This window comes from Nothoprocta perdicaria, unplaced genomic scaffold (genome assembly GCF_003342845.1).
Source record: "Nothoprocta perdicaria isolate Ctin4 unplaced genomic scaffold, notPer1 scaffold_267, whole genome shotgun sequence".
Lineage (NCBI taxonomy): Eukaryota > Metazoa > Chordata > Aves > Tinamiformes > Tinamidae > Nothoprocta > Nothoprocta perdicaria.
Window position 1 is genome coordinate 529,600 of NW_020455496.1, and position 12,284 is coordinate 541,883.

The window sequence follows — 12,284 nt, forward strand, 5'->3', positions numbered from 1 at the left end:
TTTTGTTGTTTTGTTGTTTTGTTGTTTTGTTGTTTTGTTGTTTTGTTGTTTTGTTGTTTTGTTGTTTTGTTGTTTTGTTGTTTTGTTGTTTTGTTTTAAGAGAAGAATAAAGCAGTGGTATCTTCTAATTAAAAGTTTCAATTAAAAATATAATGATATCTATAAAATAAAGATGTCATTTCTAGTGATAACCTCAACATAATTTCAGTGTCGTACTCTGCTGATCTGTTTTCTATTATCACAGAACTATCAATAAAAGTACATTTAACTGAAGCGGCAACTTAAATGCGTATCTGACATTTAAAACTTTTCAAGGCCAACAGCAGCCACTGTGATTGGACTGACTTATTGAAGATCGTAAAATACAGTATTTTACCCAGTTGTTCTTGGGTCAAGTTCAGTAGCTTATGATTTTGCTCACTTAAAAATACGAATAGAAAATATGAGTAAAACACCTCATCAAATCAAATGTATGCTTAATCTATTTTATTTCTTTTTCCCCCATCTCATGATGTAGTAAGACAGGAAAAACATCAGATTAAACATATTGGATATGCTGAATAAAATCAGTCTAGTAATCTTTGATTCCTGAGTAGGATAGTTGATTTAATGATGTGAAAATATCAATTTTTAATACAGCCTTAGCACTTAAATTCTTTGTTATCTAGTCACAGTATTTTGGTGAAAGCTACTGTAATGTCTAGGCTCTTGACAGCACAGCCTCTCTGAACTGTCTGCTTTTCTCATTATTGTCCATATCCTTCTTGCTGAGGAAGAGCTGTGGTAGGTAACAGAGATAGCCCTACCCTTACATATCTTGGAAGGCTGTTGAGGCCAGTGACAACTGCAGAATAAATGACAGGTCTGAAGAATATACAGCAATTCCCCAGAGCAGCATTTTGGTTTTTAATTGAATTGCTTAAATTAAAAATTTAATTTAAATTAAGTCTCTAGGATGTGCATAATTCCATGAAAAGCTTTGCAGAAAAATTTTGAATGCCTATCAGTCACTTAAGTTACTTGAAAAATTACATGTATGTCTTATTGAAAACTGTTATATTTAATATGCTAACAGCATCTGTATCCAGCAATAGATGACAAAATTAGTCCTTGATAACATGCAGTGATTGAAAAATAATAATTGTGATTCTAAGCAAATAAACTCACCACCATGATAAACTGGCATCACTGAGTGTGACAGAGCACTGGACCAGGCTGCCCACAGGGGTTGTGCAGTCTTCTTCCTTGTAGATCTTCAAAACCCGCCAGGACAAGATCCTGTGCAATGTGTTCTAGGTGGCCCTACTTGAGCAGGGGTTCCTAGGGGACCACAGGTCCCTTCCACCTTGAACTATTCTGTGATAGTTTGCAGGTAAATAACTACGAAGAAAATCTACATAAGTGTGTGTAGTACAGCTTTGGCTCACCACACACAGGTAGGAAATTTTTGAGCTCTTTTTAAGGAAAGGGAAAAAAAGCATGAAGCAAGAAAGAAAATTCTTCATTCTGAACAGGCTACTATATGTTAAAAATATTTCTAAAAATGGTGACTCACAAGACAGACTCAGTTTAATGCTTTCAATTCTCTTGGCTGTTTTTAAATATGGCTTAATGACTCTCATTCAAATGATAATCAAGACTTTATATTGTGTCACTTTACTTCAGCCTCTGAACGGTTCTTCATTCACTAATGCCTTTGTTAGCACGTATTCCATAGAAGGGATGGGGAAAAATACTGGAACAAGCTTTATTATCCACAGACTTCCTGCTGCAGCACTTGAAAATGATACAGAGCTAGTTGAGAAAGGCTGAGGCATTGTGCTGCAGAATATAAATGGATAATAATTAGCTTTCTGTCAAATTTAGTTTGAATATTTTTATTTGTACTACCTCTCCAGCATCGGGGAAGATTTGCCCTTTAGGTAAGGGAAAAAGATCAAACTCTAATCATGACATGCTGTCTGTGTTAGAATAGGCAGCTGTAACACTGCGTCCTCTAGCCCTGCGTCTGCCTGCACATAGCGGTGTAAGGTAATTTGTAGAAGAAACTTCACAAAATGCTAACATCATTCTTTTGTTTCACAGCAAACTGCCAATGAGAAATAGCCTAATTGGCTGGGCCTGTGGCAGGAGGTCATGTTCTAATGAACATGTAGCTCAGAAAGCTGAAGAAGAGTGGACATGTATGTGCTGTACCCTAATAAACAAGCCGTCTGCTAAAATTTGTGATGCCTGCTTGACTTCAAGGCCTGAAGGTAATGAAAGGATGTTCGGAACTTGGCTTAGGGGGACAAGAGAGGACTGTATTCTTGATATCATTTTCAAAGACATAAAACTGTGGAAAAATGTAAGTTAAGTGTACAGGTAAATTGTAAATCACTTCTATACAACTTTCACTAACTGTGAAACTCAATTTTGGAAGAATCTTATGCAATCCTTATGTCTCATCTTAAAGGCTAAAAATATCCAATCTTCTAGCTTTGTGTGCAGGTGAGGATTGTGTGGACAAGCCATTTCTATGACTCTCTTTTTACTGGGGCAAGGAGTGAGACATAATGCCATTCTTTCCCTAAAAATATCAGTGGTTTGCAGCGTGTGCCTGATAGAGGGGCAAATCATTGTCAGGGCAGAGCAAAAACTAACTCCTTTCATGTGAACAAAGCCCCTAGAAGACTGTATAATGTTAATACTTTTTGCAATGGGCATGTCAACATTTCTCATGGGCTAGTTTTCTTTTTCTCCAAATTCAGAATAAGGACGAGTCATGCCTCACTTTCTAAATTTGTCGTTTGTCCTCTCCTGAAGCTTTACTGCTCCTATCTAGACTCTTGGTAAGGCGAAGCAGCTAGAAAGCAAAAGGAAGGTAAAACTGAAAGAGTAATATGCTGCCTTCTGCACAGAATTCTGTTCAGAAATCTAGATATTAAAGGAGTGATGTAATGAACTTTGCCTTGCCCCTAACCTGTAGGGTGGTGGGTTTTTTTGATTCTTTTAGTATGTGAAAAGCAAAGCTGAGTTTTCTCTTTCACTTTCAGTAGGCAAAGTGAGGTAATGACTCTGTAGAGGGATTTACAGGAAATTATGTAGATCAAAACTCATGTTCAGAGATATTTTGAATGTTGTCCAAGAAGCTTATTTCTGAAGGTAGGCATGTATGTGACTTCTTATGACTAATGCTAATTCTTTAACAATTCTTTTTGTAATTAAAACTTTATACCTTAAAACTAACTCTCTGTCGCCTTCTTTTTATACTCAGAGAATCATTCACTAAAGTGGCAGAAATTCTCATACCACAACTTAATTTTTATTTTTAACCCTAATGCTATAAAACTGACAGGGAAGATGTTTTTAAGTAGTATGCAGGCTTTCTTTGCATCTGAAAAGAATTAATGACTTATCCAGGTTCCAGGACTGATCATTTAAAAATTCTCTGGATTTAACAACATGACTCAAAGTACATAGGTTGAAATTAAAGATCACAAGGTCTCATAGCTCTTCAGGGGACTTTGAGTCATTCTTTTCAAAGGGCCAGAAAACTCCCAGCCTGCTTGAAGAACCACCTTATGGTACTAATGTTTGCTCTTACAAAATCAGTTTCATTTTTTTTTTAAAGTGTTGATTCATTCTAGATACAATCTTGCATGAATGTAGCGCTGTGCATCAAACTCCTCTCTTATTCCAGCTGAACTCCACTTCCCCAGGGTAGGAATCAAGAAAAGTATGTCTTAGTGTACAGCATGAGATTTGTTGCCAGCAGAGGCTAATCTACTTTTCCTTTTCCTGCAAAATCAGTGCCAGAAACCTGTGAACTTTAATCTGTCCACAGCCTCAGATTTACCAATTAACATCTCTCTTGGAATTAATACTCTTAGCTTGTTCTTAAAATATATATCAACCTCTGTACAGTAAAGATCTCTAAAGCTTTGCATCTAAATCCTGCTTCTTTCCCTGTACTGCTTCTCAGTTTCACTTCTTTAGTTATATGCTGTTACTGAAAACATGCCTGGAAACTGAAAACCTGTTAGCATTGGCAGCACACAACTCTTCTCCGATCCCTTCTCTTCTCCCTCTTTTTTTTCTTTTTTTTTTTTAAACTAAGATTTTGCATCACTGGAGTGTTTTTTGAGGTTTGTTTTTTTTTTTAGATTATTTAATACAGCTTTGCTTCTTACAGGAATTGAGGTTTCCTATCTCCACTCCTCTAGCTTTCAGATACAGAATACTAATCAAATCTAGTCCCATTCATATTATAGTAATATTATCCTGAAAGATGATGTTGGCTCCAAAAGTGTATTACCTTTGGTAATTGAAAAAGTTTGGTATATATCTAATCTCTGGCAGGTTTCGTGATCTTTCAAGATGTAAGGTAAATGGAAGTAAATTCACTCTTTCACTCTCTGTATGAACAGTTAAAGCTCATAAATACAATCTTTAGACTCTCACTACACATGTGGATTATAAACAATCATTCATTTTTCCTTAGTTCCAAAGACAGGGAATGATGATGATTCTGCAACCTTTAACAGAAGCTTAATGAAGTATCCTTGTAATGATTTTGGAAAGCCAAGCATTGAAATAAAAATGAACAGGAAAGCTGCATTTGGACATACAACCCTTGTCCTAACCGATCTCAGTAGCAAAGTTGTTCAGAGAAATGATCCCCAGGTATCGGATGGACACCTTCGGAGTGTTTTGCCAAAGAGCAATTTGGATCAAATCCCAAATGATGTACGTCAGTCAGGGGGAAGCACAGACGAGTTCTGCTCAGCAAGCTTCACTGGGGCAATGGCTTCATGCTCCCAGCAGCAGCCTTTCTCTTTCAAACCCATCCAAAAGAAGCAAAAAACTGATCATGTACCTTCTGTTCTCCAGCAAAACAAAGGAATCAGGTATGTTATTCTGAAATGTAATTAAGTCTTTATAATCCCATACCTGAAGACTAATGGAATGGCTGTGGGGTTCAGACATCATCTTCTGATTTCTGTCAGGGATATCTTATTCCTGGATGGAAAAAAAAAAACCACATTCAGATTTCAAAAGCACTTAATTACATAGGCTTTTACAAAATAAGTCCTGATTTTGGCATCTGGCCAATCCTGCTGTTAACTAAACTGCTATTCATAGTTCAGACTTTTATATGGAATAGCACAGCATAGTTCTTACCTGTAAACTGGCAGAGTTCTGCTCCTTGAACTACCTGATCCCTGCTTGCATTAGTAATATACTTATGTATGCTATATGCTTAGAGAGATCTTGAACTCACTGTGAAAGATTACAAAATGTAAATTGATGCCTGTCTTTGAAATAGATTTTTTTTTCCCTGTTTAAAGAGATGTTGTTGAACCATTTAATTTTGTTATTTGCAAGAGCATGTATGCTTCGTATTCTTACTTACTGCAACCTAAAAGGAATAGAAGAGGTCTGTGATGGAAACTCTGCTAAAATACCAGCTGTCTGAAAGATAGAGGCATGTAACTAGTTAGAGTTAGTTAGTTAGTTAAGAGGCAAATGCTAGCTGTCTGAAAGTTAGTTAGAGAAATTGTGCTGTTGAAACACCCAGTTGTGAAATCAGATCTTGCGTGCTGACACACTAGTCTGTGAATACAGATTCTCCTTGCTCTCTTAATAGAGGGCTACAGGCAACTAAGGAGGTAGTCAGGATAACTGAGAGTAAAGCACAAAGAAGTGAGACAGTATCAATCCACATAGCAGGTAGTTACAGCAAGTCATCAATTTAAACATATCTACAGTTTAGGGGAGGGGTCTTTTATTTTTTTTTAAGTTGTGCTTAAGGAGGGGTTGTCTTACTTACTGAGATGTTAGAAAAAAATCTTTGCCAATCTCGTCAAGGATCTTCTAAGCATAAAACACACCATAAAGTTCCTAAGCTGAAAACTTAACAAGAATGGAGTGATCTAATTAATCTTTTCAGGCTTCATTGTGGTTTAATCAGTGCTTTTCTGCTCTGTAAACAGATTGGAAAGTTATATTTCAGAGAATATTAATCTTATTTAAAAATGGTAATCTGAAAAAGAAAGCCTTATATATTATATTCACATAATCTCTGGTTATTTCAGTCATAAGGAATAAAAAAAGACACTTCAGCTCCTTCAGAGAACACTATTCTACCCACTCAGCTAGATTACTTCTTGTCAAAATATGATTTGAGGCGTTACAGTATTGTGTGTAAAGAGAATTTTTTCTGTGAAATGCACAAATATCCATGACTGAGTATTTTTCTTTTTTTGCTCTTCTGAGAGAATTCTTTTAGAGTGTGTTGAAATTTTGGAAAGTGGATATGATATAGGGGGTAGGAATTGTTTTGCAGATGAACTTAAGAATATGTTAAAATAGTTGGAAACAACACTTAATGCTAGGGAAGATTGGAATAGTGGAAGAGAAGCACAGAGTTGGCTGCCTATTTACTCCTAGCAATCATTCATCTTCATCTAAATGCACAGGGGAGGTGCCAGAGAAAATCAAGCTCTTTGGCTGGCCCTGTGTGCCTAAGTACACTGAGAGCACTACCCTAACAGTAGGAGAGGGAGTTCTTTGTCTGGATGTGGAGTTGATAATCCCTTTAATATTATGCAGAAGTGATTTTTTAACCTGTCATTACAGCAAACCTCAAGTTAATATGACAGATGGTATTTGTTCATTAAACACGGGCCATCCTCGCTGCAGTAAACACAACCGCCTCTGCACTCTCAGAGTGGTGAGAAAGGACGGAGAAAACAAGGGCAGGCAGTTTTATACTTGTCCTCTACCCAGAAAATGTCGGTGTGACTACTTTCAAGTATGTATAAGTTTTCAAAGCTTTTTTCTAATTAAGAAAAAGCCATATATGCCATTTGCTTAGTTCAACAGGTCTCCTTGTTGTCCACTTACCCCTGTGTCTGTACATGTAGAAAGATACAATCCCATTAAAGCTTTAGGTCATTTTAGATACTTTTGTACACTGAATTGAAACGGAGATCATACTGGTACTGATCAAAGAGTAGTTTTTCCTACTTCTTACAGTTCTAAAAGCAGCTGCTTGTATAAATACTCAATCTCATTAAGTGCAAAGGAAAGCAGATACATAGTAGGAGTGTTGGTCAGAAGGGACTTCTAGAAGCTAATTCAACCTCCTCCTTGAAGCAGCACTGTTAGCAACACAAGATCATCATCTGCGTCTAGTGGAAATCTTTAAAACTTCCATGAATGGGTGAGATTCCTTGTCTGGACAAGTGTTCTACTAATAACTAATGACTGCTCCAGCTACAACTTCAGGCCATTGCTCCTTGCCATGTATGTATGACTGAGAAGAGTTGGCTCAATCATTTCCCAGCAGGCAGCTGCAGATGAACTTAGGACAGGAACAACAGTGATGTCTTAATTGGAAATAATGTGTGTGTGTTAACTTTAATTGATGCTAAAAGATTAAAATATTTAACACCAGTTAAATAGCATGTAGTTACAATTAATGTTACAGAAAAATCTAAAATAGCTAACCACAAAAGACAAACAACTCCATTAACTACCAGGAGTGCCTCTTGCCACTTACTTGCTAAAGCCTCTCCTGTAGATTTAATTGCTATTAATTTTAGAATAAGGAATTTATTACCATCACATCAAATAATTACTTTTTTTTTTTTGGACAGTGGGCTGACTTGAATTTTCCATTCTGCAACCATGGGAAGCGCTGTGTGATGAAGACTGTGTTGAAGATTGGTCCCAATAATGGAAAGAACTTTTTTGTGTGCCCTTCTGTGAAGGAAAAACAATGTGGCTTTTTCCAATGGGCAGAACAGGGGCCAGGTATACAGATTATTCCTTAAGGTTGAAGTTTTCATCTGTAAAGTGTGACTGTGTAGTTACTCGCTCCTTAAAAGCATTTGACTTTTCATATCTGTTCATTATGCTGCTTTTTCTGTTCACTGGGTCATAGTAAGACAGGTCAAACAACTGAACTACAGCTTTTGAAAGAATGATTACTACATCTAGTCCTGTGAAAATTACATATTGCTTGCATCTCACATACTATTTTGAAATAAAAATATTCAACTCTGACATCATGAATAGGCTTCTGAAATGTCAGTAGGCCGTTGGTACACATTGTTTTAAGACTACTGTGGAAAAAAATCCCTTGTTATAAATTGCAAAAAGCAATTCAGAAACCAACAGAGAGAAAATATCTGAAACAATATTTTAGTCCTTGTTATTGATTCATCTATTTAACAATATATTTTCCCAAAGCCTAATTTTATAATTATATATAATAACCTACAGTAAAAGTGTCATTTTTACTATTTGTAAAAGTTTGACCTTGAATAAAAGATTGTTTTATGTAAAAAAAAAAAAAAAAAAGAATTTGTATCAACTCATTTCTGCTACTCCAGCAAGTATTGGCATTTTATAACTTAGCATCTTCATCTCCAACATAAAGTAATAGGCCAAAACTAGTTTAAATAATTGGGGTGACTGCAGATAAAACAGAACAATAGCTCTTCAGTCTCTATCAGTCAAATTACATGTTACAAATTGTATAAACTTGTGCCTAAAGTCACAATAAAATATGTTACGAATTCCAAGCATCTACTCCTCTGTAAAGGGGTTTCAGAGTTGATGCATCAGCAGTTCAAGAAAACAGTTTTGGCTACACAGATGTCACAAAGGAAACATAGTTAGATCAAAAAATTCAGGTAAGAGATGGAATCTACCAGATAAAATGTTTTGGAGGGATTCTGAGATGTATAAAATCAAATTTTAAGAAGTTTAAGCAGGGTATAAGGCAAGAACCTGAGAGAAAGATAGGGCTGTTAGAGATACCCTAAATGAAGACACAGTTTGAGTGAACTGAAGAGTGAAAGATTCAGACCTGTGAAAGGTTGTCAGGGTACTGCTTGCACGGGTATCTTTCCTTCTCCAGTTATTGCATAAAAAAAAAATTAAAAATTAACTTTAGTCTATTACCTCTTTCCTCAGGATCATGAGGAATGTTATTCTGAAGGCAGGGAACACTGGTACCACAAAGAATTTGCTCCCAAAATGATAAATAGAAAATGCTATAGCTATCATATGCTGTATTTTAAATAACCTTTGGTAAGGAAGATTATAGATTATTTAATTATAATATCATATATATCCTCTATAACTACCACCTCTTTCAGTTACAAGCCTCAAAAGTTTGTATACTGTTCCTGTGGGCTTACATTTGCTTGTTAAATGGGCCTAAATTTGCTTGTTAAATATTCTGGTTGTATAACATGACAAGCTGCACAAAAAGTGGAAGCAGTAACAAAGGGCAAGGAGAGCCAAGTACCATACAGGAAGTTTTTTGTGGAGGAAGGGGAAAAGCAGGCACTTACTGGAGACAAGGCAAGAGACTATGGTTCCAACTCATCTACATAATTTACCCCTTTTACCAGTGCACACCAGCTTTTTTTTTTTTTTCCCTCTAATAGCTTACCTTATTGCACTGAATTTTCCACTTCCCATCTCCTTTCCAAAAGTCAGTCTTCACCTAGAAAAATGTGCAGCCTCATCAGCTCATCTTCATTAGAAAAACTGCTTGCTGAACTTTTAACCAGTTTCAAATAGCTCAACAGGACAAGGCTTTACAAACATAAGTAGGAAAGAGCCTTTAAGCAAACTCCCTTCAACACTACAAACTCAATCTGGGTAGGCGAGAAGTTAAGCAGCACAGCTCACTGAAATTGGGGCCACCAACATAAAACTTCATTTAGCAAATCCTAGCTCAATATGTGATCTTCAACCTAATTTCTTTATTACATTTGACACTGCAGTGCCAGACTCCCAGCACCCAATAACAATACCCAACTGGAACTCAGCAATTTTTCTTCACAGCTCTCTAGAATCTAGTTTGGGTTTTACCTATTCTACATCTATTTCAAATTCTGTTTAAAGTCTCTGCTGTCTTGCACAAAATTGATTAACTTTTTTTTTTAAATGTACTCATTCCAGTACTTGAAGCATATCACTTGAAGCATATGAAAGAAATCCACAATATATGAAATATATGAAAAAAATTAATCTGAAGAAACTAGTAAAAAGCTTATTTTACATTTTACCCATTGGTAATGGGTACATTTTACCCATTTTACTGTATCTCTTGTAAAGTCTCTTCAAATAAAGTATGCATTGACATGACTGATGGTCCTGATAATAATAAATTTTGTAAAAATCCAATGCCATATGTTATTTTTGTCAAAAAAGAGTGGTCCTTGGGTCAATTGCAAGTTTTCAGGTGACTGCCATCTAGTGAGCTCTGCCTGAAATAGATCTTTTAATGACGGTAGGTGATCACATCCAGGCTATTTGTACAAATTGTTTAGACAGCTTGATTGAAAAAAAATACTGATTAAAAGCTTGTCCTGAGGTTGGGATTGTTTCCTAGGATAACAAACCAAATCCACAGGGACAGACCAGAGTAACTCCTACTATAATGAAATCAGCTGTATTTAGAACTATCCTCAGGACTCCCATTCACTCTATTTCTCTCTTCCTTTTTAGGGCCAGGGAGGCTGTATTAGGTGGATTTAGGAACTTGTAGTCTTTTACCACTGTCACTGTCCTGTTCCATCAGACATGTGCAGTCCAATTAAACAGACTACCACAGTCACAGCCTATCTGATGTTCAGCATGCAGAAAATTCAGTGTTAGCCATCGGATTTCTTCTCATTCTTTCACTTATCAAAATACATAGTTTACAGAAATCAAAAAAAGCTCTTAGTCTTTGTGGAAAATATTATCTCACAATGAAAACAGCTAAGTTAGAGAAATGCCATATATATTCACTGAAAATAATTTCCTGACTTTGTAATTAACTGGTTTATAACTAGTAAAAAGTTTGTATGTAGGAAATTACAGGTGGAAAGGACTGAAATGTGACTGCCTTTTATATCCATTCACATCCACTGTTTTGCCAGAGCTGCTTTATAATTTATATGTGGGTCTGCCAAGTGCCCTCAATTCTGTTCTCATGAGACAATGAACAGTTGGATTTTTTTTTTTTTTTTAACGTTAGTTTCTTTCTAAACTGATAGTAGGTAAAAATTAACTTTTTCCTGAATGTATTGGAAGTTTTCCCAAACAATGTTAACCTTTGAGTTTAAGGTAGTTAAGACGGAAGAAAACATTTGTGTAGATTGACAGAGAAAATAAAACAGTTCCCACTTGTTCCTGCAATCTTCATTACTTTATGACTCCAGCACTAAGAGCCCTTAGGAATCTTGTACTTCTTCCAGTTAAAACAGTATCACCAAAACATTCAAGTCTCAGGAGCTTGGTTAGACTGTTACCTAAACATGATAATTTAATGAGGTTAAAATATTGGATATAGCTGCATAAGTCTCCTCTACACCATCCAAAGAAAGGACATTTATTTCTGTAAGGATGAAGCATTCAGAGCCTTGTGTACTAAGACTAACTTACTCACTGTGTGAAATGCTTCAGAGGCATTTAAATGAGATGGTCTAGATCTTCCAAATGTTAAACCTGAAATAATCACAATTATAAAGTGGAACATAATGGTTAAAAAAGACATTGATTGGCATATTATGAATACCTAAGACTGACCAGAAGTACAGCAACAACAATTATAAATGACACCTAGACTACTGATCTGGCATTTGCACTTACCTCTGGCATAATGGGACCCTACATTACTGTTACACATTTCTAAGTAAAACTTTATGCACGATCAAATTTCTATTCAACTTTGAAAGAGGCTTGATTTTTCAAATCAAGTTAAAGAGCGCTACAGGTCTATTTCTGAGTGTGACTGGAGATGGTATCTTATCTCAACTGATTATATTGGCTCTTATCTCACACCTAAACCTCTTTATGATTCACTAACCAGACATCTTGGTGACAGACAGCCCAAGAGACCAATATAGTAGTCTGCCTAAAACACAGCAGTATTAACACAAAGCACATTTCACAGCCACTTCCAATTAAAATGCTCGTCAAGGAGAATGAATTGATGGTGCTCACCTTTTCTTCAAGCCCTGGAGTACCAGCAGTTGTCCTAACGTAGCAGATCTAAGTTGCAGAGCTTCCTCACACAGGGGAAATTCAAATTCACACTTTCAGCAAGAAAAGGCCATCAGAATAAGTTTGGAAATGGACTCTGCACCTTCCCCTCCTGCAGACAGGAAACTATGTTAAACACTCAGGAGACAGGAAAGAGAATATGAGGAACAAGACAGCAGTCTGTCAGTGACAATATCCCTCAAGTAGTAGAAGTCTCGAATTCAAATTCCCTCAGATTTTTCATGTCC

At 36.2% G+C, this 12,284-nt stretch overlaps 1 protein-coding gene across 1 annotated transcript in view; it reads left to right on the plus strand.

Moving 5' to 3' along the window:
• Positions 1-8,104, plus strand: part of NEIL3 (nei like DNA glycosylase 3) — a 20,074-nt gene extending 11,970 nt beyond the window's left edge. The window contains exons 8-11 of the mRNA XM_026040796.1: positions 2,086-2,255; positions 4,484-4,889; positions 6,622-6,796; positions 7,644-8,104. Of these exons, the coding sequence (XP_025896581.1) occupies positions 2,086-2,255; positions 4,484-4,889; positions 6,622-6,796; positions 7,644-7,820 (928 nt within the window). The 3' untranslated portion in view covers positions 7,821-8,104. The remainder of the gene's footprint in view (positions 1-2,085; positions 2,256-4,483; positions 4,890-6,621; positions 6,797-7,643) is intronic.
• Positions 8,105-12,284: the final 4,180 nt, after the last annotated feature.